At 36.4% G+C, this 25,156-nt stretch overlaps 3 protein-coding genes across 4 annotated transcripts; 2 read left to right on the forward strand and 1 right to left on the reverse strand.

Moving 5' to 3' along the window:
• The first annotated feature begins 7,490 nt into the window (after positions 1–7,490).
• On the forward strand, positions 7,491–11,779 carry LOC142524239 (protoporphyrinogen oxidase 1, chloroplastic). The gene is made up of 9 exons (XM_075628120.1): positions 7,491–7,985; positions 8,089–8,274; positions 8,359–8,443; positions 8,747–8,894; positions 8,977–9,057; positions 9,436–9,607; positions 10,044–10,203; positions 10,357–10,460; positions 10,763–11,779. Exons 1-9 carry the CDS (start codon positions 7,599–7,601, stop codon positions 11,060–11,062), a joined length of 1,623 nt encoding a protein of 540 aa, XP_075484235.1. The 5' UTR covers positions 7,491–7,598; the 3' UTR covers positions 11,063–11,779.
• LOC142524240 (uncharacterized) lies at positions 11,283–12,158 on the reverse strand. The gene is made up of 2 exons (XM_075628121.1): positions 11,925–12,158; positions 11,283–11,582 (listed from the first exon to the last, which is right to left on the reverse strand). The coding sequence occupies exons 1-2, from the start codon at positions 12,088–12,090 to the stop codon at positions 11,389–11,391; spliced, it is 360 nt and encodes a 119-aa protein (XP_075484236.1). The 5' UTR covers positions 12,091–12,158; the 3' UTR covers positions 11,283–11,388.
• A 5,878-nt stretch (positions 12,159–18,036) lies between these two features.
• On the forward strand, positions 18,037–24,594 carry LOC142524831 (uncharacterized). Of its 2 annotated transcripts, none has more exons than XM_075628947.1 (10): positions 18,037–18,798; positions 19,572–19,657; positions 19,749–20,218; positions 20,379–20,873; positions 20,971–21,649; positions 21,763–21,993; positions 22,078–22,202; positions 22,649–23,022; positions 23,324–23,770; positions 23,850–24,594. In XM_075628947.1, the coding sequence occupies exons 1-10, from the start codon at positions 18,037–18,039 to the stop codon at positions 24,336–24,338; spliced, it is 4,158 nt and encodes a 1,385-aa protein (XP_075485062.1). In that variant the 3' UTR covers positions 24,339–24,594. The 2 variants fall into 2 exon arrangements, with proteins under 2 accessions (XP_075485062.1, XP_075485064.1); XM_075628949.1 differs by having other exon boundaries at positions 19,749–20,194.
• The last annotated feature ends 562 nt before the right edge of the window (positions 24,595–25,156 follow it).

Consider the following 25,156-nt stretch of genomic DNA (forward strand, 5'->3'; position numbering starts at 1 on the left):
GTCATAAACTACTGCCCAGGCGCGGAACCTTCTGCCCAACATTTTTCTTATTGAACTCTGGCGCTCGAGCGGTCATAAACTACCGCTCGGGCGCCATACGTTATGTCCAAAATCCAATATTTTGATGTATTGGCGCTCGGGCGGCCCTTTTCTACCGCTCGGGCGCCAACAGTTCTGTACAAATATTGATCTTGCATTACACCGACGCCCGGATTCTCCTTTCGAGCTCTTGCAACTTCAATTCTATCAATTAATCAACGTCTGATTACAGTAATTAAATCTCGGGCATTACATCGGACAATGGGCTCTATAAATAGAGTTCCCCCCTTCATTCTGAAATCATCCTTGTTCGAGTTTTCTCTCATCTTATAAGCATTTGAGTGCTTGGTTCTATAATATTTGTGAGGTATTTTGTTCTCCTGTATTAAGAGAGTGTGTGTTCTCTTTGGAAACACAGTGAGTGAGTTGTACACCACAAAATATTATAGTGGAATTCTTTTCATCTTGCCCGTGTTTTTTACCCTAATAATTTTTAGGGGTTTTCCACGTAAATCTCGGTGTCCAGTTTATTTTTTATTTTCGGGTTTTATTATCTCAAATTCCGCACGTGGGACCAACACCGGTGCATGGCACAGTGATCGGCTCCATGCAAAGTGAAGATTCGTCGAGTTTATGCAAGTGCACGCATGTGTTATAGGCAGCGGATAGATTCTCTGAAGAGCGGAGCGACCAGTATCATCATGCACCATAGGACCTTATGTATAGAAGTTAGGTTTTTGGTTCTCTTTATTTTACCTTCTTTTTTGTTCTTTGAATTGAAAGTTTGTTTCCCCATCAGTTTTAACACTAGAGTCTTCGTTTTCCTGTTGAGGGGTTGCAAGCTACTTAGGGAAGCTTGATTGTCTTTCAGGTGCGGCGGAGTGTAACGCCGTCTTACGCCATGGGTACAACGGCTAATATTGCTTGTTTATTGTTGAGCCATGCTTCTTAAATGGGAATAGTTCTTATAAGTTTGATGGAAGCTTATTATAGTTATGTAAAGTTGCGAGGAATTGTTATACATGTTCATGTTTGAAAGCTATGTTGGAGCATGTTAACTTGTTAGCGGTTGTTTTGTTGCTCAATAGATAATGGACTTTATAAATTATATGTATCGTTCTCTATAACATTCTTAATTAATGAATTATTGAATTGCAATTTCTTTGAACTTTTCATAATCGATATATATATATATATATATATATATATATGATAAATTTTTATTGGTGTTACACAAATTTTTAGACTTACGGAAGATTTTGTCTTATTTCAAACATGTTAATATGACCTTGGTTTAAGTAAACATGACGTGCAACATAATTTTGTCTCTAGCACATTAGATTATATATAGAGATATTTTATTGTTATTAAAAATGAGTATGTTTCTTGTGAGACAGTCTCACGAATCTTTATCTGTGAGACGGATCAACCTTACCGATATTCACAATAAAAAGTAATATTCACTTTTTTATGGATGACTCCAATAAGAGATCCGTCTCACAAAATACGACCCATGAGACCGTCTCACACAAGTTTTTATCATTAAAATTTGTTGTTAAAGAATTATTATGTCAGACAAATCTAAATATCATACTACAAACATATAAATAAATAAAAATAGCAATTTCAACGATGCAGTATTTTATTCTAACTCGTTTATCTCATCTATTATATAATGTCTCCTTTTATTTATTTTTAGGAAATTTTGTATATATTTTGTTAATTTTTATTAGAGATTTATAACTATCATATAATATAGTCTCTTCAAACAAAGTAGACATAGTTAAATTAATTTTTTTTTACTATAATGGTTGGACCTCCGCCCACACTATATATAAATTTAACCGATATTAGCTCATACTTTGTAATTATCTTATCTAATTATATGTTATTTGATAATAATTTCTCGATTTAAAATAATTAAACTAAATAATGAAATTGTGTTTTAAAATATGTATTAAAAATATCGGTTTATAGACGATATTAATTAAAATTTATTTTTGAATTTAATAGAACACGGGAGTTAAAATACATCAAACCGGGTCACTTTTACTATCAAACAACGGCTTTGATTTTTGGTCGTCGGAGTTGGCCATGATTTTCCGACCATTTATTGATTGATTTCGATAGTTTTGTGTTGTGGATTGCTTATAGTTGAGCTTAAAACTTTTTTCGCAACTAGTTAACTCGTTTTCCAACGAGTTCAGTCCCTATCGCCGCTCACAGCTGTTTTTCGACCGAACTCTGCCCCTGCACGACTGCGTGCTGCCGCTTGTTGCCGACTAGCTTAGTTTAAGCTCGATTCCAGCCAGTGTTGCTCATATTACATACGGCCTCGATGCGGATTGTTTCCTATGTGAATTTAATTCATTTTCGGTTCAAAGATTATATCATTATTGGACAAAGTATTGAGTTATTGTTGTAGTAGGTTCCGGAATTATGAGAGTTGGAGGTATAACTCGGCGAGCCAGTAATTTATCGTTGAAGTAATAATCGGTAGTTTGAGCATTTAATGATATATCGATGATTATGAAACTTTATTACCAATAATCTCGCTACTAAAATAATTAAATTCGAATATTGTGAATTTTTTTAGATAAAATGCAAAGTTTTGGAATTTAGGAAATTAATCGTTTAAATATTAATTTAGCGTCATTTAAAGCTAAAAAAAATATTTTCCGACAAATTAAAATAGAAATTATTGATTTTAGTTATTTCAATCGAATATTGGAATTTTAAGAATTTAAATACCTGAAACAGTTAAAGTTGAAAATTTAATTGAATTTAAATAGCTATAAGATTGGATATAATAATAAGATTGTTAATATTCAAGTGATTTGTCGGAGTTGATATTTCCAGAATTTTTTTGAGAATTTAAATTAGTGGTAAATTGGTTGAGATACATAGAGATCAGTTATTTTCACGATATCTGATAGAGGCATATAATGATTTTGTATATGATTTATTTGTTATTTATTGAACTATGTGATAATTTTTGTTGACTTGCATATTATCAGTGGGTAGTTGATGTACAAAACAAAATAAATATTTCTTTTATTCACACATGTTTTTATTTTAATTAGACACATCAACACTACTTAACATATGATATTGAGCATGTGAGAACCTGAAATTCCAGCGATAGCAGCAGCTAGCAAATTTCAGCAGAAGCTAACAATTCCAGCAGCAACTTAGATTTCAGAAGATGGTATTTTCCAGCATACAAAATCCAGCAGACAGAATCCAGCGGCAGAAAAGTTCAGTAGCGAGATTCCAGTAGATAGCTAATGATTTTGCTCAGGACTTGTAACTGAAGCATTTAACATGGAATAAAGGCTGTTAATGGCAGATTATGGTCATTAATTGGAAGGCTAACAGTCAGATTTTGGCCTATAAATAGCACCATCAATCTCTGAAAGTGATGTTACCAAAATCTTGAGTTATCGCTTGAAATTAGAGCTAAGAGAGTGCATTTTTCGAAGCTATAAAATCCAGTAGCGAGGCAAGCAGATTTCCAGACTTCAACCGAAATTCTTTAAGCAAATTTCTGTAAGTGGGCTATGTATAAATATCTTGAAATCGGTTTGATAATTCCTGTTTTAAGCATTTCTGATCTTTGATTTTTGAAGCACTGAAACTTAGTGGACTAATGGTAGGAATATATATTCTGAACATTACTGATTACTGATTACTGACCTCACCCCTTAGAGGAGAGAACATATAGGGGACTGATATCAGTTTAGCCATGAAATTCACGAACGTGCTCAGTGCTTACTTGTTTAATTTCTGATTACTGATTACTGTATACTGATGACTGATTACTGAATACTGAATACTGATTTTTGTTATGAAAATAAGAATTTCTGTATATTATTCATATTACTGTTTCTGTATGAAAATGATTTCGAAAACTGGGAGTTATTCCCGCCCCCGCTTACTGAGTGACAACCATATCACTCACCCACCAAATCCATCTCAGATAAAAGAGAGGAAAAATTGTTAGAAGAAGAAGAACAGCATCAGTTCTGGGGCTGGTGAAGAAGACTGTTATTTTTCTCAGTTCTGATTTATGTAATTAGATTCCGATGCATTTGTTAAGACAGTATTATGTTCGGTTTTACATTTCCGCTGTAAAACATTTGAGTTTGTATCAGATATTGAGATATTCAGTATTTATGAATAAAAAGACTGGTTTCTGAATTTTGTACTTCTGAGGCTTGTTGTTTTCGAATGTAAATTTGAGATCAACGCCGGTGTCAACCAATCCCCGTCCCGGGACGTGACAGAGCATGTCTGTTATTGAGATCTGGTTATATTTCAATTGAGATCCGTCATATATATGATATGATATTGTGTCATGGAGATGTTTGGCTGCCTTATTCAGTCCGGCTTAAGTAGTTGCTAGCTTCGAGGTTGGGTCATATTTCAGGCACGGTCCGCTGAGTTATGGACAAGTTCGAGTGTATTAAATATGATTGTTGATGTCGATCATTTGACTCCTAATATCTTGCATCTTTTCATGTATTGCATTCATGCATGGTATTATTGCATTTATATGTCATATATCGTGATTTCTTAATGTCTCGTACTGGGGTCAGAGGGAACCGTCGTGTCTTTTTTATTTGGATATGACAGGTGGTACACATGGTTCGGCCTCAGGTACTTAAGAGGAAGCACCAGGAAATATTAGAGCTCATTGAGAGTGTGCTCAGTTGTATTTAGGTACTACATAATGTTGTCATCTCCCCGGATATTATATGTATATATTTGGATGATTGTATTATGTTATTATCGAGCCTTGTCGGCTTTATGATATTTTTTGTTTGTATGTGTCATGACTTTGTCTAGATGACATTTATTTATGTTGAGTTTATTGAGGGCGTGTTGTTTATTTTGAGTAATTGATTTTCTTATATGTCTTATTTACGAGAAGGTTATGTCGAAATTTTTATATGCTCAAACTATAAGGACCGTGTATCTTATTATCGTAAATCTTAGGTGATTATCGATAATTTATGAAATTGTCATGTGATTATGTAATTGATGTATATCATGACAATGAAATTGAGAAAATGAATATTGAATATGAATTGACGTTGTAAGAACTCGAGTGAAGAAGCCGGACGTCAATATTTGTACAGAACATGTGGCGCACGGACGGTAGAAAATGACCGCCCGAGCACCAGGGTATGTGACATTTGTGTTCGGGCAGAACACTTCGCGCCCGAGCGGTAGTATTTGACCGCCCGAGCGCGATGTAAATGTTAGGCGGACAGAACACTCCGCGCTCGAGCAGTAATTTTTGATCGCCCGAGCGCGGTACAAGTGAAAGTCGGGGGCAGAATGTCTCGCGCTCGGGCGCGAGAATTCTACCACCCGAGCGCGAGAACGGTGGTGATAAGAACGAGACTTCTGCTTTATTCTTTCTTCATTTCCTTACCGTGGCTTCGAGAGAAAAGGAGGGAAACTCGATTTCTTTCGTCCAAATCGACTTCGAAACGCTGTCTAAACGCGAAACAAATTATATATTTGGAATCTTCGCGTCGAGAGCTTCTGACTAAGGTAAATTTCTTCTGGTTCCAACAGCTCTAAATATCAAAGTACTGGAATAGCATGTATTTGAAGTTGAAATTCCTATATGTGGTAGAATAACCGACAATAAACTCATATTCGAAGTCGGAATTGAATTATATTATGATTTAGATTTGATATGAATTTTTGAAGTTTCAAATGATATTTGAAACTCATATTAATGATTTTGGATTATGTTATTGATTGGAATGAGTATGTTATTGATGTAGATAAAGTATTATACCGATATCTTCAGGCTACATCAACGGGAAACGAAGAATTGAGGTATGTTACGACCGGGTAACATACGACAGGTATCTGTATTATATGATATATGTTGGATTGGTTTGATTGATTGGAATGAGAATACATGTCTATATGCCTTATTTGTTGAGTTTATGTGGCATACATGACATTGTGATTGGAATATCGATGTATAAAATAAATGTTTTGTTAACACACATCGTTTGATACATACATCGATACATGACATGCACGTTGAGCTATGATCCTTGGATACCCTGATATAATTTGATTGGATTCTGGGGTTTGTGAACACAATGCTATGTTTGGTATTACATGACCCTTAAAATATAGACATTTGTGGCCCCGACGATTGATATGAGATTTGGGATTTGATGGCATTTCGTCGACACTATCATACGAGTATCCCTTGTTGAGGCCGGTGTGCCAGCTCGAGCATTGATTTGATAGCGATTCGTTTGATTCTGACATGTGCTCAGTGGATGGGCATTTGACCTGATACCTCCACGACATACATGCATTGCATACCATATATCATTGTTTAGATACTTGTGGTATATATGATGGTTGTTTCATACGGAGCTTTGCTCACCCCCAAGGGGGGCTGTTGTTGTCTTTGTGTGTGGACAATGGCGGGTACTCCAGGATATCAGGAGACCGGAGAGGGTTCTTCTGGAGGGAGTCACAGTTTGAGTTGAGATTTATATTTTGTTCCCAGTATATATGTATATGTGTCTATATACCGGGGCATGTCCCGAGGATATGAGTTGTTTGTATATGATTGGTTTTGATTACGTGTGAGCATGTTTATGATGTGAGACTAAATACTATTTTTAGTATTTAAATTATAGAAGAAATATTTTGGGCTCATTGTAAAGAAATTTTAAACTCGTTTTCCGCTGTAATTAGTTAACCCTAATCAAAGTGCATTGTAATAACAATTAGGAGCTAAGGGCTCCACACAAACACAATTTTTTAACTCATTTTATCAATGTTTACTGATTATTCCATGTTAATGAATTGTGATTAAAATAATGTGGCTACTAAGTTCAAGACTTTAGAGTTGAAGCTTGTTTTTACTAAATAATAAACATAAAGTAATGCATACTAAGTATTCGTTAAAATAACATAAGTTTTTATCATTCCATAAAATATCAAATTATTGTGTTATATTATATTATAAACAAAATAAGATATATTTCAAAAAAAATATCAATATACTATTTAAAATTAATCATCGATCAAAAATTTTACATGATATGACTGTCTAGTATAATTTATTTATTTAAATAAAATTGTACATATGTTGATTTTAAAAAAATATATAAATAATCTAAATAGGAGATATATCTAATAAAATTAATGTGGAGATCGTCAAAAAAAAATTTTATGACAAATAAATTGGTGTTGATGGTTCTTTAATATATACTTAAAAATTCAGATATAAACAATAGTATAAATACTACTACCTCTATATGTGTTTATAAAAATAATTACCTTTTTTTCATTAAAAATATAATTTTGTAAAAATATTTGTATGTATCTATATATTTTTAAATTATAACAAATAAATAAAATTAAGTCACATCAAACGTGATACAAGTAAATGTAATAGGTCCAAGTCAGATGCATGCAGCGCGGGTAAAGGGATAAGATAACTTCCACTTCTGTTCTCTCCGGCATACTCCTCTATCCACCGGCGTTGGCTTTTTCAGTATAACTTTATGGGCAGCTTCACCTGCACTCACAATTACTTCTCCACCTTCAAGAAACTGCCGCAGCCTCCATTTTCTTCACCTCCGTCCACATTAACCCCTAGCGGCGGGCTCCGCAGAATTCAATGCTCGATTGCGGAGGGGCCCACCTCGGTTTCTTATTCTCCGTCGAGAGAGGACCAGAAATCGGTGTTGGATTGCGTCGTAGTCGGGGCTGGCATCAGTGGACTCTGCATCGCCCAGGCCTTGTCCACCAAGCACGGTAATTCTAATGTTGTCGTGACGGAGGCCAGAGATCGAGTGGGCGGGAACATCACCACCGTCGAGAGGGATGGCTATCTCTGGGAGGAAGGCCCCAACAGTTTTCAACCATCTGACCCAATGCTTACGATGGCGGTATGTTTTCTTGTTGATTGCTGTTAGTTTTAACTGAGCTAGGATTAATGGGCTCGGATTATTCAGTCATTTTTTAATTTCTAAGATCAGTGTATGAATGTAGGTGGATAGTGGGTTGAAGGATGACTTGGTATTAGGAGACCCAGATGCTCCTCGCTTTGTGCTATGGAATGGGAAGCTGAGGCCAGTGCCCTCGAAGCTTAATGACTTCCCTTTCTTTGACTTAATGAGCTTTCCTGGTAAAATTAGAGCAGGTCTGGGTGCTATCGGTCTTCGGCCACCGCCTCCAGTTTGTGCCCTTAATCCTTCCTCGTATTTCCAGTTTCCTGCGTACGAGTTTCTTCTCATATTCGAATATTTGTCAAGGTTACAGGGTCACGAGGAATCAATTGAAGAATTTGTCAGACGCAACCTAGGAGATGAAGTTTTTGAGCGTTTGATAGAACCATTTTGCTCTGGTACTCTTAAACTTCTTCCTTCATATATTTTTGTCTTTTCGGTAGTGTCTAAACTGTTTTATTCATTCATTCCTTTATCAACTCTTCCTGGTCTTCCAGTGATTATGTGCTCTGAATTCTGGTAAGATTGATCCATCAAATGCAATGGAAGATGGTAATATTGTGCTTCATGATCTGTTATGTTATAGTTGACCATTGTTTGTTGATTTCACAATTTTTTACATTATGTTTAGGATGCTAATTAGTATCCTGATATGATTTTTAGGGTGTAGAGAATAATATTTTATGTTTCATTTGATGCAGGTGTTTATGCTGGAGACCCCTCAAAACTGAGCATGAAAGCGGCATTTGGTAAAGTCTGGAAACTGGAGCAAAATGGTGGTAGCATCATAGGTGGAACCTTTAAAGCAATCCAGGAAAAATCTGGTAGCTCTAAGGCACCTCGAGATCCGTAAGGACATTCTTGTGTTTTGGACTTTGTGTTTGTATAATAAGCTTGCATGTTTGAATTTTTAAGTGGGTGTATGTAACAGGCGCTTGCCCAAGCCAAAAGGTCAAACAGTAGGATCGTTCAGAAAGGGCTTGTCAATGCTGCCTAATGCAATTTCATCGAGGTAATTTTTATTTTTCGATCTTTCAATTAAATAAAAATGTTGAATTTCTTCTTTCTTTTCTCAAAATGCGCGTACATGTATGATACTTTCGCTGCCCGAGTCCCGAACAGGTTTGACACCCTTGTCCCTTTTGCATATCACAAAAATTCAGAAGCCATTTTCTTGTCTTGTCTGCTATCTATTCTCAAGAGAATCTTTGGGCCGAAGGGTTTCAAACCTGTGAAGACTCGATTAAAATATTATTAAAATGGAGCAACGATAGTACCTATGCATGCGCAAGGAGATTGACTTGTGGAAACAAACCAATTTTAAGGACAGATGAATTGCTTACTAGTAGTTTAATCTTCATCGTGTGCGTTTGGTCTTCCTTATTTCTAGATTAGAAGGCAGGGTCAAACTGTTTTGGAAACTCACGAGTATCACTATGTCGGATAATGGAGTGTATAAATTGGCATATGAAACCCCTAGTGGAATGGTTTCACTCCAGAGCAAAACTGTCATCTTGACTGTTCCATCCTATGTTGCAAGCACGATACTGCGACCTCTTTCGGTACGTTTACTATGTAACATTATTGATTTATCCCATAGTCCCATTGTTGAAGAGAAGGAATTAAAGGATAGAAGGCTAGTGTTTTTGCTTCGATAACAAGTATTTAATTGGATTTTATAAAGGATAAAAATACCTTGTATATAATCTTCCCTTAATTGGTATGAGCTTTGTTGAGATTGCAACGAATCTGAAGACCATCTCTCTCTCTCTCGATTCTGAAATTTTTGCCTGGATAAGAGCCTTTAATTTTTTTAGAGCTCGACTCGTGTACCCCTAGTTTGTGCACTAGATTTTGTGGTAAAATTATGTGGCTTTGATTCTTCATTCTAATGTGCTTCGCGTTAATAATAATTGCTGAAGACACACACATGTTATTATGTGCTGCCTGTTGATTGATATTGGATAGCTACATAGCTTTCGTGTGAACTTGTTGTAGGGAGTTGCTGCTGATGCTTTATCAAAATTCTACTACCCACCTGTAGCTGCGGTGACTATTTCATATCCAAAAGAAGCCATTCGAGCTGATTGTTTGATAGATGGCGAACTTAAGGGTTTTGGGCAGTTGCACCCTCGTTCCCAAGGGGTGGAAACTTTAGGTGAATCTTACTCATAATTATAGATTTCCTTGTCACCTTTGTGGATATTTCTATTCTCTACTACAGTAAACAGAATGTTTTTTTTTTTTGATGCTGCATTAAAGATCTGTATATCGCTGCTAGAGCCCTACTTTGTTTCATTCCATCTTTCAGGAACCATATATAGCTCGTCACTTTTTCCTAACCGAGCGCCTCCGGGAAGAATTCTTCTTTTGAACTATATTGGAGGAGCAACCAATCCCGGCATTACATCAAAGGTACATATATATCTATGAACTGTATAACACGAGCGGGTAGCTTTGGCCTATGAGATGAAGTGTTGAAATCAACATCATATTAACCTTTCCCATAACATCAAATTCGTAAAAAAGAAAATTGAGTTACTTAAAACTGCCGTTTCTCCTATTATGAATGAAGTATCACTGTTTTTTTCCTAGTTTCGTTCATTTGTGTGCGCTGTAAGACTGTAATGTGGTTCACTTTAAGCATGTTTTAGTTTCTATGTTAATATATCACATGTACATAGTCGCATTTCCCATTTCCTGTACTTTTTTATCAGACAGAGAGCCAACTCGTGGAGACAGTGGATTGTGATCTAAGGAAGATGCTTATAAATTCGAGTGCACAAGATCCATTTGTGGTGGGAGTGCGCGTCTGGCCGCAAGCTATTCCACAGTTTATGATAGGTCACTTGGATGTGTTGGACTCGGCAAACACTGCTCTCAATAATGGTGGTTTTGGAGGTCTGTTTCTTGCGGGTAACTATGTGTCTGGCGTAGCCTTGGGCAAATGCGTTGAAGCTGCCTACGATGTTGCTACTGATGTGACCAAATATTTGTCGCAGTACCAGTATGTATAAGGTTGTGAGATAGTATCTGCTGTAAAATTATTGGATTACTAGCTGCAAAGCTTGTGTCGAATCTTTTCTTAAAACTAAAACCAGGATCGTATCTTAAAACATAGAATCCAAAGTTAACTGGTGCATTTCAACCTAAAACAAGGAGCTAGAAGATTATACTCGAGTTTATATAACTAGTTTAAAATGATGTAAACCAGAAACATGATGTAGCGCACAAGGATAAACTTGTTTTCAGCTAGAAATAAAATTCAACACTTGTACATACATCCACAACAAGGAGGGTAGAAGACAGCAACAAGCATCGATCCAAGGAGAACGACAGGGGTCTATACACGTCCATCCCACAAGCATTCAGAGTTAGCTTTACCCGCCGTTAAAAGCTGCCCGATCGTTTCTGGAGGGTTCAAGCCTAAGGCGTTAGCACGTTTCCAACGGTCCAGTCTGCTCATGCCTAAGCACGGGCCATACTCCATGTTCATATCAAATTGCCTAAGAACCTCCTCCTTGTCATCACATTCGTCTGCGGCTCATGTTAAAGTAGTCACCAAGCAAAAACCAAAAAATAAATACACAGAACAAAATCTTAACTAAAAAGTTACAAACCCGTGAAATTCAGTTGTCTTTTGAACATGTTAATTTGATTAAGAAATAGCGAAATAACTGTGTTACTAGTAGATCAGATGAGGTATTGGGTATTGGCAATCATAATTAAACGAAGGTTCAAACAGAGTGCCCAAATCACTTTCAAAAGGTGTTTCATTGGGAGGCATTCCGATACAAAGTCATGAAAATTCTTATTTTGCTGCATTGTACTTCAAATTTCCATTTAATCGAAAAGGAACAAGAGCGGAAGAGGTCAAACCCCAGAGATCGAAAGAGCCATGGGAAACAAGAGCAGGGGTTTGTACGACGCCGGATCCCAGGGAAGCAGAAGCTTTGGACCTTGGAGTTTTCTTTGACGGTGCTGGCTTTGTGATGCCCGATTTCTTCTTCTGTTGCCTAAAGAAACCCTCCACGCCAGAAGCCATTCTTTCAGTTTGGTTTTGAATTTTGAAACCAACCGACAGATTTCGACCGTATATATAAACCCCTGCCCCTTTTTTATTTTTATTTTTTGAACTTTTTAATATTAATAAATTTAAAAACAAATAATAAATAAATAAATAAAAAGCAGGGCCGCGGTTGCAATCCCCGGCCTCTTCTTCCGAACTTCTTGAATTAATCCGCAAGGATAAGTTTGGTTTAAAGTATAAAATAATGAAATGATTAAGAGAGAAATTATAAAAAGAATGATTGAAATAAATAATAATAAAATAATATTATGTTTGTTATGATGGTTAAGAATTAGATAAATAATAATCTTTTAATGAATTGACAAAATTGTCCTTCTAGTTTTGTGGCGGTGGCCGCGGTCGACGGTAGTCAGCCGGAGGCGGCGGCAACAACGACGGCGGTCCGGCGGTCGGCCGGCGGCGGCGCGATTGGTGGCCGTGGTCGGCGTCGGTGTCTGCGGTCGGCAACGGTCGTCGGCGGTCGGCGAGGGTCGGCGGCGGCGGGGGTGGTGGTCCGACGGTCGGTGGAGGGAAGTGATTGTGTGAGTTTGGATTTAGGAGAAGGGTAAAATTGAAAAACTTAATATAACCTAATCATTCATAGGATGGATTGCACTTGGTTAAATAAAAAACGTATCAAACATGTGATTAGGTGGGTTAAAAAAAAATAAACACATCTAATCATCTAACCAAACTCAGCCTAAATCTATTAATTAATGTAGCCATGCAACTTCAACTAAATCCATGCAAATATTAACAAAAAAAATAGAAAACTAACCTTCTAAAAAAGATGAAAACTTTTTCTTCGGCTTATATAAGTTTGTTCAAAAACCACTTTTTCAAAATTCAAAAATTACATAACACGCGCATCACGTATATTAAATAAAATTTGAACACGTGGTGTCAAAACTCGACCCTCTTTTTAAATCTTTAATTTAATTTAAGAAATTTTAAAAATATAAGACAAAGAAAAGGCTGGGTTTGATTTAGTTTGTTACATGTGATTTTCCGCTGACCTTATTTTTTATATTACTTGTTAGAAAAAATTTAAAATATTGATTTGAAGATTTTTGGATATAGAGATATGATGGAAAAAGATATTTGTTTGAATATGTTTTTAAAGATATGATGAAAATATTGGATAACATTATCTTGAAAAAATATGATGTAAGATTTGAAAAGATGGTGTTTATCATAAATGTGATGAAAACTTCTGTATAAAAGAGTCTTCGTTAATTTTGAATATTGTTGAGGGTGTTCACGTGTGGTCAAGGGAGGCTAGTGAGATTTTAGTGTCAAATATTTAAGAGTTGGGGTGCAAAGATTTTTGGAAGAGAATAATATTATTGTTGCATTATGTGTCCAGACAAATTATGAGACTAGATTCAATTAGTTCCACTTTATTAATTATTATTCGAGATTTCAACTTGGTGGATGGTAAACATATACTCAAAGACTTTTGTTCATTCTACGAGAGATTAAAGTGACGTTTTCGGGAGAGAACAATCCGTAATTTCGAAGGGAAGTTCGAGTTGATGGATATTGGAGACGAGTTATGCTCGCCAAGTGAAATATACTACATGTGTTCGTGCATAGAAGCATCATTACATTATTTGAATAAGTTCTTATAAGATTGTAACTGCTTATATTTAGTGGATTTTCTTGGTAGGTGAGTGTGGTTCCATGGATATAGATTAGTCAGACCGAACCACATTAAAATAGTGTTTTTTATTTTGCTTTCAGTTTGATTTTTTTTTATATCAATTGTGCTAATCATGAAAACTAAATAAAATAAGAGAAAACCAGATCAACGTAATTATCCATTTCAAATTTCATCGTAGACTCCGATATAAATTTTATTTTGGAGTAATCTGAAACTACTATCAATAAATATCATTTTTCTATCACTTATATATAACGGACGGCCAACTTTGGCGATTTTTTAGCCCGCAAGGCTATGTTTCTTTCTTCATCGCTTGAATGGTTCGATGTTGTGGCTAATATTTATTGTGACTCGAGATTATACGGTTTAATCTTAAGCAAGTTTATCTTGTAAAAAAATTATATAATAAAGTAGTAAAAGACCATATATGTTTCGTCTACGCGAATGGCGGAGACAAGGGTCCAAACTTGGGTGTAAAATTATATATTTGCAATTTTATTTTGTTTTTTTTTTTACACGAACTCGGCCAATGTCACTTCAAAACTAAGTTTGTGAGCGAAATAAATGTTTGCATACTTCAATTTGGCTAATTAATTGACTTAATTGCCAATTTATTATAATGTTTCGGGTACTATGATCTGTCACGTACAAGGATGGTAGGGTTGGCAAAAATTTGAAAAACACGACTTTCTATCAGATATCTCACTTCAATTATATATTATAAAATCTTTATTATTCGAAATGTATCCATCGCTTGGAATAACCGATCATTTATTCTTTACTATTCTTTCAAAATATTTAGTAATTTATGTGCAAAGAGTAAATTGCTCACTCAAATACTTCTCAAATTATATTTTTCATTATTTATAATCATTATATCTTTATCTTGAGTAGGTCTCCTGTGAGAAGATCTCACGAATCTTTATCTCTGAGATAGTCATTCCTACCGATATTCACAATAAAAAATAATATTCTTAGCATAAAAATTAATATAACACAAATTTTCAAAAATATATATTATTTTCCAAAATTATATCTTTACTTGATTATAATTTTTTTAGAAAAAGTAACAGATATTTGCAAAGGGCGTAAGTAAGAATTTAAAAAATATAGTTCTTAGCTTATTTTGTTGTAATTTATTATTAAATTTTTTAAGGGAGTTGTAATTAATTTTAAAAATATTTAAAAAATTAGTTTCATGTGTACACAAATAACTAAAAATATGTATTAAAATCTATACAAGTGTGTGTGTGTGTGTTGACATGTGTATATACATACATACGCTACGTATGTATACATACATACGTACGGCGAGGGAGTGTAGCGAGAGAAACAGGATGGAGGGGGGTGTCTTTTGAGTATCGTGTATCTGTTGCGAGAGAGTTCGAGACAAACGTGCGGAACGGGGAGAAGAGGAGAGATTCTAAAGCACACTTGCAATACGGCAAATCCCTCTCTTTTTTTCTTCATAATCAATCAATTATTTTCCGCGAATCTTTTTTCCGTGGGAACATCCGGCGTGAATTTCCAGATCTTCTGTTAATAATTATATTTATTTCTGACCGAATAATTATATCCGTTCAGTGCTTCGTAATTGGAATTCGATTCCTTTTTTTTTGTGTGTGTATTTGACTGATAATTAATCTGATGGAGATTGACGGAGGTCGGGATTAATGGGCATGTCGATTTGTGATTCGAAGATATTACTGTGGAAAAATTTGATGGTTGATCGATCGTCGGATGATTGCTCATGAGCAAGCGCGAGGGGCGAACTATCCAAGACGTCTGCGATGCCAATTCCAGTCTTTATGAGCACCAGGCATGTCAGTTAGGGTTCTTTTACTTGAATGGGTTTTAAAGCTTCAAGTTTTAGAGTTTATGTGATTTCTATTTGGATGAGTGGTGTTTAGCGTGTGTACAATTGGGAACTGTTTGTTGTTGCTCTCGTTCGTTTGCTTTTCTCTTTAAGGTCCTCTGAATTGTAAACGTGACTGATTTGGGGATTACTGATTATTTCCCCCACTTATCTGCTATCTTCTGCTGGCATGCACGAATAATGGATTTGTGGAAATGAAAAATTTTAGCTCGTGCTTCAGCCTTGCGCATTTTGTTGCCCTTATTTGTTCGGGGTGGTTCTGTTAGTTGACCCATTTTATACGCTTTTCAGATTACAGTCTTGAGAAGAAACTGTAGGATGCAACTTTCAGCTGATGAAGCAGGCCATATAGTTGCGGTAAGATAATTAACAGGTAAATCACAGCTGTTGTTTATTGTTGTTGTTATTATCATTATTATTATTATTATCTGTTATATCATTTTCCACAGCCCATTCCTAGCTCACTCTTTGTCATCAAACCGATATAAATTGTTTAAGAAGTTCTTCCCTATAGTTTGCTATCTTGTCTCCTTTGACCATTTTTGTTGTGAACTGAGGAATTACCTTGGGGTGATATCATCTTCACGCTTCCATCGGATTGTTTTCTGTACACAACCCACCCATACAACATACAGGAAGAATTTTATTATTGCTGAAACTTGCACTGCTTTAGTAATCGTCTTTAGTCTGTCAAAGGATTCTTACTGGTTGAAGGAACCTAACCACAAAACAACAATATTGCCCCCTCAGAGGTCCACAATAATGGTGGCCATCTGATCTAGAGCATGTATTAAGACTCTTTTTGTGTTTTCCTTTCATACGCCATTCTCATTGGAAATTCCAATGCAAATCACTCTTATTTTGTTATGGTAAATTAGGAGTGTAATCGAGCCTAATATGAAGAAAATTTTAAAGCTCGAATTATATATATCCGAGCTAGAGTTTGAGTCGAAGCTCAAAAAATTTATTATTTTTTGTTCAAATTTGGTTCAAATCAAAGCTTGATTTCCTGTCGGACTCGAAATATTCGAATATGTTCGTGTGCTACTCGAAAATAAAAACTTGAAATATATTTATTTAATATATAATTATATCATATTAATAAAATATTAATAGTCCCGAGCTCGTGAACTATCGAACAACATAATTTGGTCTCAATTTATGCTCGAAAGAAAGCTCGAACATGTTCGAGTTCAGCTCGAATTTGATAATTTTGAATACAAAAAAATATGCATGGTACCGACTCGCGAAAGCTCGCGAGCCGGTTCGATTTGTATGACGTTCAACCCCAAAAAAAAAAAAAAAACTAACTTAATGTTTCCTGCCACGCTTCTATATCAATAAGAGTGAAGAAAAATTATCGTGATAAAGACTTATTGTTTCGGCCGTGAATGCCTACATCCACTCATCAGTTTTTCATTAGGCAGTTAATATTTATAATTTCTGTTTTTTGAATTTTATGATAACTCCTTTGATGTTTGTAAAAAAGGTCTTGAGGAATTTTTGGTCATCCCTAACTAAATTAACCAGTCATTTGAAAAGTTTGTCGAAAGCTTAAGATTTACAGTTCAAATCTGATTCTAGAACATGATGTGTGAGTTAACAAGTCAATCATCATTGTGATAGTCTTTTGCCTAACACTTACTGGTTTTCTTATCATTTTACCTCGTCTGATTTGAAACAGCTGTCAAATAAGACAAAAGGGTATTCAAATATTTGGTGCTTCACCGCTTCCTGTTATGTAGGAAATTAGAATAAATTTTGGTTGTCTTAGAGTTTGTAGCGTCTCAATGTTTTTGATATTGAGTGATAACTTATGACTTATGAGTGCTCGGTGAGCATTGTCTAAGTTTGTTGAAATGAAATGGTTCTTTTTTATTCTTTTACCGGCAACTTTTAGTTGTGGATTGTGTGATCTTAACTGTCTAAATCGCCATGTCTCGTCATACATTTCTATCTATTTTTTTTTATCTGTCATCATACCTTTCTCTTGTCCATACCCATACCCATCCCCCATACTTCTCATTCTACGTTGTACCTCATTTTGAGCTGCGCCAAAAAAAATAAATGTTTTACCTTTTCTTCATCTGATGGCGGATTTATGTGTTTCACCAGTTAACAATATGGTATATTTAACTTGTTTTTTCTAATGGAATAGGTGATACCTCAAATTAAGAAAGGATTCAGTTGTTCTGCTAGAAGTCAAGAGGTTGGCTATAGAAGTAAGTCTGGAACGTGCAATATGTGCTCTGCTCCTTGCTCATCTTTCTATCATGACAATAAAGTTCTTATGAAATCATCCATTGAATCCACTGGAGAAACTTGATCAGAACATACAGTAGTTAACTGGGGCAAACGACGTGAAATTGAGCAGCTCAGTGCAATGAGCATTATAGAAACCATGAACTCAAGTGCTGATTCCTCTGAAATTGCTGTACGTAAAGCATTCTCAAGGACTTCTGATGCATCTGCATCCGATGATGCTGTGGTGCTCTCAAAGTTTGAGGCAGATAGAGTTCCAGAAGGCTATGATGATTGTTTGTCATGTGACACTAGAATTAATAATACCACCAAAATGCTAAACTTCGCCTCCAAGAATGTGCATAGGATGAATCCACTCCGCTCTTCCGTGTCTACCAGTTGCCCCATTGTTCAGGGGGGTGAACTGACCGCCAACGATCAGACTCTGTCACAGAACGAAAATAAAAAATCTGTTGTCAATAACAGTAGGATAAATTATAGTAGGCGAAGCAAAACAAGAGGAGAATTTTCTGACAAGTTTCCTTCTAGTGACTTGCCAATTGGATTATCTTCACGTGATCTGGGTTTGTCTGAAATTCCAGCTTCGAAAAGCACTGATGTTCCCACTAACTTGTTGATGGTACAAGATACATCCAGCGTGAATTCTCTGTTATGTGGCTCAAACTCAAGGGGCATAGATGTGGATAAGAGTTCTATTCCCCAGGTTGAATCATTGGAGGGCTCGAAGGAGCACTTGAATTTGTCAGTGGTTGGAACAGTGGTAACTGATGTTTCTCTGGATCTACCTGCTACTGCTCCTGTGTCCTCTGAAAACAATGATGATATGAAAGCAGAAATCCATCCCATGGACGAGGCCGAGGACAACGATATGGTGGAGCAGGATGTAAGATTTATACCTCCTTATTTAATACGAAACTTATGCTATCCTGTTTGATAGAACTTGACAAACCTGAACAACATTCTTTATTGTAGTGATTCTAATTTTTAATCACTCTTGAATGGTTAAAGATTTCTTTTATCATTATTTTGAAGTGTGTAAACAAATTGGATATAAATCCTAGTTCTTATAGTCGGACTCCCCTTTAATCATTGATAATCCATACAAGTGTCACCAAGTTTTGTTTGGATTCAGATATAGAGTATATGTCGAGGTTAAAATCTGTTACCGCAAATTTCACATCTTGTTCATGTTGGTTCTTTAAGTGGTGATGGATTTTTTCTTTACACTTTCTAGTTTGGTTGTGCTTTACTAAGAGTGCGAAGGAATTCTGTACCCTGAATACAAACTAATCATCTTTTTTTTTACGAATTCCATCATGAAAAGCAGAATTTACATGATATTCTGTTATTTTGTGGAAAAATTGTCACCTATTAAAACTTGATGAAGAGCACTTAAGCCCTGAAAGTGTGACTTTATTTGTGACTTATACTGCCTACAAGTGGTGCACATCCTACCAGCACATCGTATTAGAATGTTTCCTAGACCTAATGTTGTTTATAAATAATTGAACATGTGGAGAAATTCATCCCAAAACTTGGAAGATTTGAAGTTGTTTATGAGAGAGCTTCTTCATGGTCTTTTAATTTCTCACTTATAACTCAATCCTTGACCAGATCGGATGTTGATTGAAGTTGCTTTCTTTTTTCTGGTAATAGGTTAAAGTTTGTGATATCTGTGGAGATGCAGGTCGAGAGGATTTACTTGCTATCTGTTGTAGGTGTAGTGATGGGGCAGAACACACGTAAGTTTTTTTAAAAAATTATTCTTTGTGTGTGCCATATTTTTTAACGTTGTTATTTTCAAATATCAATTACCTACTCATCCTATCTCAGTTATTGCATGCGGGAAATGCTGGCGAAAGTCCCTGAAGGTGACTGGTTGTGTGAAGAATGCAAATCCAACGAGAAGGTGAGGTATGGGAGACGAGATAAATTTGAAAGGGTGGATGAAAATAAGAAAAATAATTCCAGTCAAACAAGCAGTGAACGTATGAATAGTTCTGATGTTGAGGGAAATAGAACAAGGGGTTGTACGAATATTCACACCAAAAGGCTCAGAGATGATGCTGATACCGAAGTTTCTTCTGTTGTGAAGAAGCCGGCCGTTGACTCAACAGTTGGGACGCCAAAGCTCTATAGCTCTGACAAAGCAGCAGCTCTTTCTCGTGAGAATTCCTTAAAGAACCTAGATAAGGGAAAAGTGTGGTCTTCATATGGGAGTCCAACCTCTGATGCTCGCACAGTTAACAATACCACAGAATTAGCGCGCCCTGATTCAGGTCAACGATCACCGAATTTCCGAGGTTCTCTCATGTTTATTTGCAATGTTTCATTGATCATTGGTATTCCTGGGGTTTCTCTCTTTAAAAGAAAGTTTGTGTGACACAGTGAATTTTGGTCTGACATGTGGATTATTGCCTCAATGTCACTGAATAATAAGAACTTTTTCTTCCGATTCTGCAGGTGCATTCTCAAAATCTAATTCGTTTACATTTCTTAATTCAAAACCGAAGGTCAAGCTTGTTGGTCAAGTTCTTCAGCGGCAGAAATCAGCCAGCGAACTTGCCTCTCGTCGTCTTAAAAATGGCACTATCAGATCAATTGGCAGATCAATGTCATTCAAATCTACAAATTCCATCATTTCCGAATCAAAAATAAAGATGCTATCACCTAGACTGTCAAACATCCAGGATATTAGGAATACAAAACGGCAGAGGTCATTTGAACGGCAGAGCTCTTTAAGATCAGAAGGCAGGCCAATTAATTCGATGATAGCTACTTCAATGAGTTCCTCCTCAAGAAGTAATAAAAACATAGCAACTAGGGCCGAACCTTGTTCACTTTTTGTATCTACTAATCACCGTGAAACAAAGCCAGTACAACCTGGTGGTAAATCTGTGGCATTATCAAGATCATCCAGTATTGCATCTCGGAGTGCAGATTTGGCTGGTTCTGTAGGTACAGTTTGATTCAAAGTTGTGAAATGGTACCTGATATACTTTTAAAATTTTTAGTTGTTTGTTTTGGTTGCTCCAAATAATCTTTGTGTGGGCAGGTGAATTTAAAAAACCATCAACATATGGCCTCAATACTCCTAGGGTATTGTCTACCAATGACATTAACAACTTTGATGAGAATTCCAACCACACTAGCCCCAATGAGGATTCTTCATCATGCTCAGGTGTCTTCGAAACACCACACTTTAATGATATTGAATGCCGACCTGATGGATTTGCTCGCCCTGGAGAACTAACAAATTTTGGTGAACCATCAAGGGAAGATGCTGGAAGCCATGTTCGGACGTCATATGGAAAGTCATTCAGAAATGAAAGCAATAATCTGAAAGCTGCTATTGAGGCTGCTGTGCTGAGAAAGCCAATAGGTTACATAAAGCATAGATATGATGATTCATCAGCGTCGAGCAAGGACTGTGATTTTTCTTCTAAAGATCGTTTATCAAGTTCAGCTGGAAGGAGAATTGAGATTTCTGCTGCAGTGGCAGCCGAGAGACATGCGGTATCCCAAAATTTGACCGCTGACTCTCGTGGAACTCTTTACACTGTTGACAAATTCTCATTCGTGGCTGTGGAGGCTCTTTCTTCTGGAGGAGATGAAGTCCCAAGTGTTCCATTGGATGTAAAGTCTTCCTCCAGGGACGTGTGCAGTGATGTTGCGGCACCTAGGCACTTCACTTTGAAATCCTTTGTGATCCCTGAGCATGAATACATATGGCAGTATGCATATTTTTCTTCAAACTTGTTTGATTTTATATTTGACTCAAGTTGTGGTGCAGTAGAGTTCTTTGGTGTTGAAACTATTGGTTCTCACATTTTCCCTTTAAATGCAGAGGAAGCTTTGAGATTTATCGAAATGGTAAAGTCTTCACTCTATTGGATGGAATCCAAGCCCATACGTCTACATGCGCATCAATTAAAGTTGTAGAATTTGTAAATAAGTTTAAAAGCAGAATTGTTCTAAATGAAGTGCCTCGCCTAAGCGCCTGGCCACTACAGTTTCAGGAACATGGGGTTGGAGAGGATAACATTGCTCTTTTCTTTTTTGCTAAAGATCTTGATAGGTAACTTATCAAGTTTTTCTCATTTCTTTTTATTCTTTTCTCTATCTATTTTCTTCTGTTTGAAAGTAACCATCTTGTATACAGCTATGCCAAAAGCTACAAAGTGTGTCTGGAGAATATGATGAAGAATGACCTTGCTCTCAAAGGGAGTCTTGATGGTGTTGAACTCCTGATATTTCCTTCCAATCAGCTTCCTGACAAATCCCACAGTAAGCCAAACAATCTAAATCTCTCTCTTTATTTGAGAAACAAGATCTCATTCACTTTTTCCTGATTTGGTAAATTGATTCTTGAAGATTGTCGTCGTTAGTAATGATCATTGAAGGGCACAGTTTTCATCATGTGGATTTGCATTTTATGAAACACCTACAATATAATAAGAAATGAAGTGTTTGATATTTTGTGTTGGGCACGTTTAAGCTGTTTAGGAAACCCATTGTCGAACACCTTTATATGATTGCCTGAAAATGATCGTGCTTGCGAGAATTGGGTGCAGCCACATTGGTTGGACCTTGACCATCAAATTGAATTTTTTCATATTCTTGTTTCAATGATCTGTTAGCGAAAAAAAGGTTTGAGAAGTTCTTATTTTCGTGCCTTTCTGTATTCCTCATAAGGTAAGATAGGATGAAATTTTCTTGATATTTACATGCAGGGTGGAATATGTTATTCTTCATTTGGGGTGTTTTCAGAGCTAAGAAAGGGAGTTGCTTGCGAAATATGCCGGACAACTTGAGGCAGTTTTCTGCTCCTCAAAATATTCCCCCATCTATAATGTCGGTACCTGGGAATAGGTGCATACTTAGACCAGTGACTAAGGATTTGCTTGCAAGCGATGATACATCCTCTGAGTCAAAAGTCCATGCCTCAGAAAACCTTTGTGATGCAATGTCGACTAAAGCTGTAAATGGAGATTGTGGTCCCAAAGTATCTTCTTTGGATTGGTTGGATGGTAGACAAAATTCCAGCTACTCGACTACAGTAAGAATTGCAAGAGCCACAGTTCAAAAACCAATGGATACTTGTCTGGTATTTACCTTTTTGTGCACATATGCTTAAAAAAAATTTATATTGGTTTTTTACTCTGGTGATTTTGTAATTAATTCAAGAATGATGAATGGATCTGATCTTCGCATAGTTTGTGTCGTTTGTCAATTGAAGTTACTGGCTTTTTTACCTTTCCGCATTGGCTAGTTTTACTTGGTGCATTGCGTAACCTTTTTTCCTTCAAAATTTGGGTCTTCTGGATTATTGATTTGTCTGGTGCCATGTTCGTTTTGTGGGAAAATCATTATGGCATTCTGATGTATTTCCATATTGTTGTCCGTAGGAAGGAGGAACCAATTCCATCCATAGACCTTTCCAGTCTACATTGACTTCCGTTATTCCCAAAAGTGAGCCTACGTTAATGCAATTGGATACTCTAGTTCATAGAGAACAGTCATCGCATCCTTCCTACAAGCCTTCAGATGGTAGCCTTGATATGCCTTCTGAGGGAGGCATCTGTGAGACACCTACTATCTTGGACAGAATGACCTGCAGTCAAGATCAAGTGAAGTTGAGAATGGTTGCTGAAGATTTGTCCACATTTGTCGAAGTTCCCATGGAGGAAGGCCGAGACACCAGAGGCGGCCTAAACACAGAAGTCAACAGATTGCTTTTGAACCACAACGAATATCTGCATCCTAAGTCTACATGCATGGAAACTCGAGCTCCTTATGCCTGCACTACCCAAGTTTTGCCTGAAAATGATGATATACATGGCCCACTTGTAAAAGTAAGTATAGACATGAAAGCTCACTGTTTTTTCTATGCATGTGATGATTTCTTCTTGTATTGATTGTTTTGCGCCACAGATGAACCGTGTGGTTTTGGAGAATCGAGAGTATGAAGCCTATGATGAGATTGTCATCCCTGGGCATTCAAAAAATGCAGAAAGACATTTCTTCCCCGTGGAATTACATCATGTGAGGGGCATAGAGCTGATTGGTGGATCAATGCCTCGAGAACCGAATCCATTGGAACAAAGCCAGCATCATGATAGGGCACCGAACCTTGAGCTTGCTTTAGGGGCCAAAAAAAAATCTTCGACTTTGGACATCCAACCATCAATCATCAGGAATGTGGAAAGAGAAGTAGCCAAGGAATGCATTCATGATGAGAGATCAATCAAAGCAGATGAAGATGATAATGAGGTATCGGCATCTCTTTCCCTCTCTCTTTCGTTCCCCTTTCCTAAGGAGGAAAGGACCACAAAACCTGCTCAAAAATCTGAGCAGCTTGCGTCTCGGAAAGATCATGTCACTACCTCATTACTACTCCTTCGCGATTTTGGAGACAAGTAGTGCTGCATGTCCAAAGTACATATTCAGCATTGTATAGCTGTAAGTAGGTACGGTATATGTATTGGGATCAAATTTTATGATCTTTGCCTGAAAAATATTGATAAAAGCCACATATTGAAATTTCAACTCTTTTAGATCACATCCTCTCCAGTACACCCTTGTATAGTTGGAAAGCGCGAAGCCCTGTGGCTGTCTGATTATTTGTAGATACAGTTTCAGGACTCTTTGTGCTATGAAATTTTTTGGCTCGTGATGATGATAAATTCCCAAATCATTATTAGGGTTATCCTCTAAATGCCGAAGAGATTCAAGATCTAACCCCTTCCAGGCTCATAATTTTTTTTTTTGAAAATCCGATGAATGATGTTCTATCAACTTCAGCGGTATGATGTCCACAGAGGGTCTCTGTTGATATAAATGATGTTTTATTTTTAATATAATTATGCTTCATTGCCTCATTGATAATTGCGAGAAGAAAAAGGGGATGGCAAGGAAATCGGAAAACAATTCGACAAAAATATAAGTGAGATATATTAGCGTTGACAAGCTAATTGATATAACTTGAAATTTTATGTTTTTAAGTTCTGTAAATTTTCATTTTTTTTAGTGAGAAAACTCGTCGAAAAATAAAATATGCGGTAGAAATTCATGCAATAACATAATTTAATATTTGGAGCACAATTTTTTACAATATTGCACGAAGATATTGACCATTTATTATAGTAGTCGTTGCTTTGGAGATTTTGTTACTTTGACTTGTGAAAACCGACTCCAATGGTTGAAAAATCAAGGATGAGTAAAGTTCTTATGGTTCTCTT

Source organism: Primulina tabacum, chromosome 14, assembly GCF_025594145.1.
Source record: "Primulina tabacum isolate GXHZ01 chromosome 14, ASM2559414v2, whole genome shotgun sequence".
NCBI classification, from domain to species: Eukaryota; Viridiplantae; Streptophyta; class Magnoliopsida; order Lamiales; family Gesneriaceae; genus Primulina; species Primulina tabacum.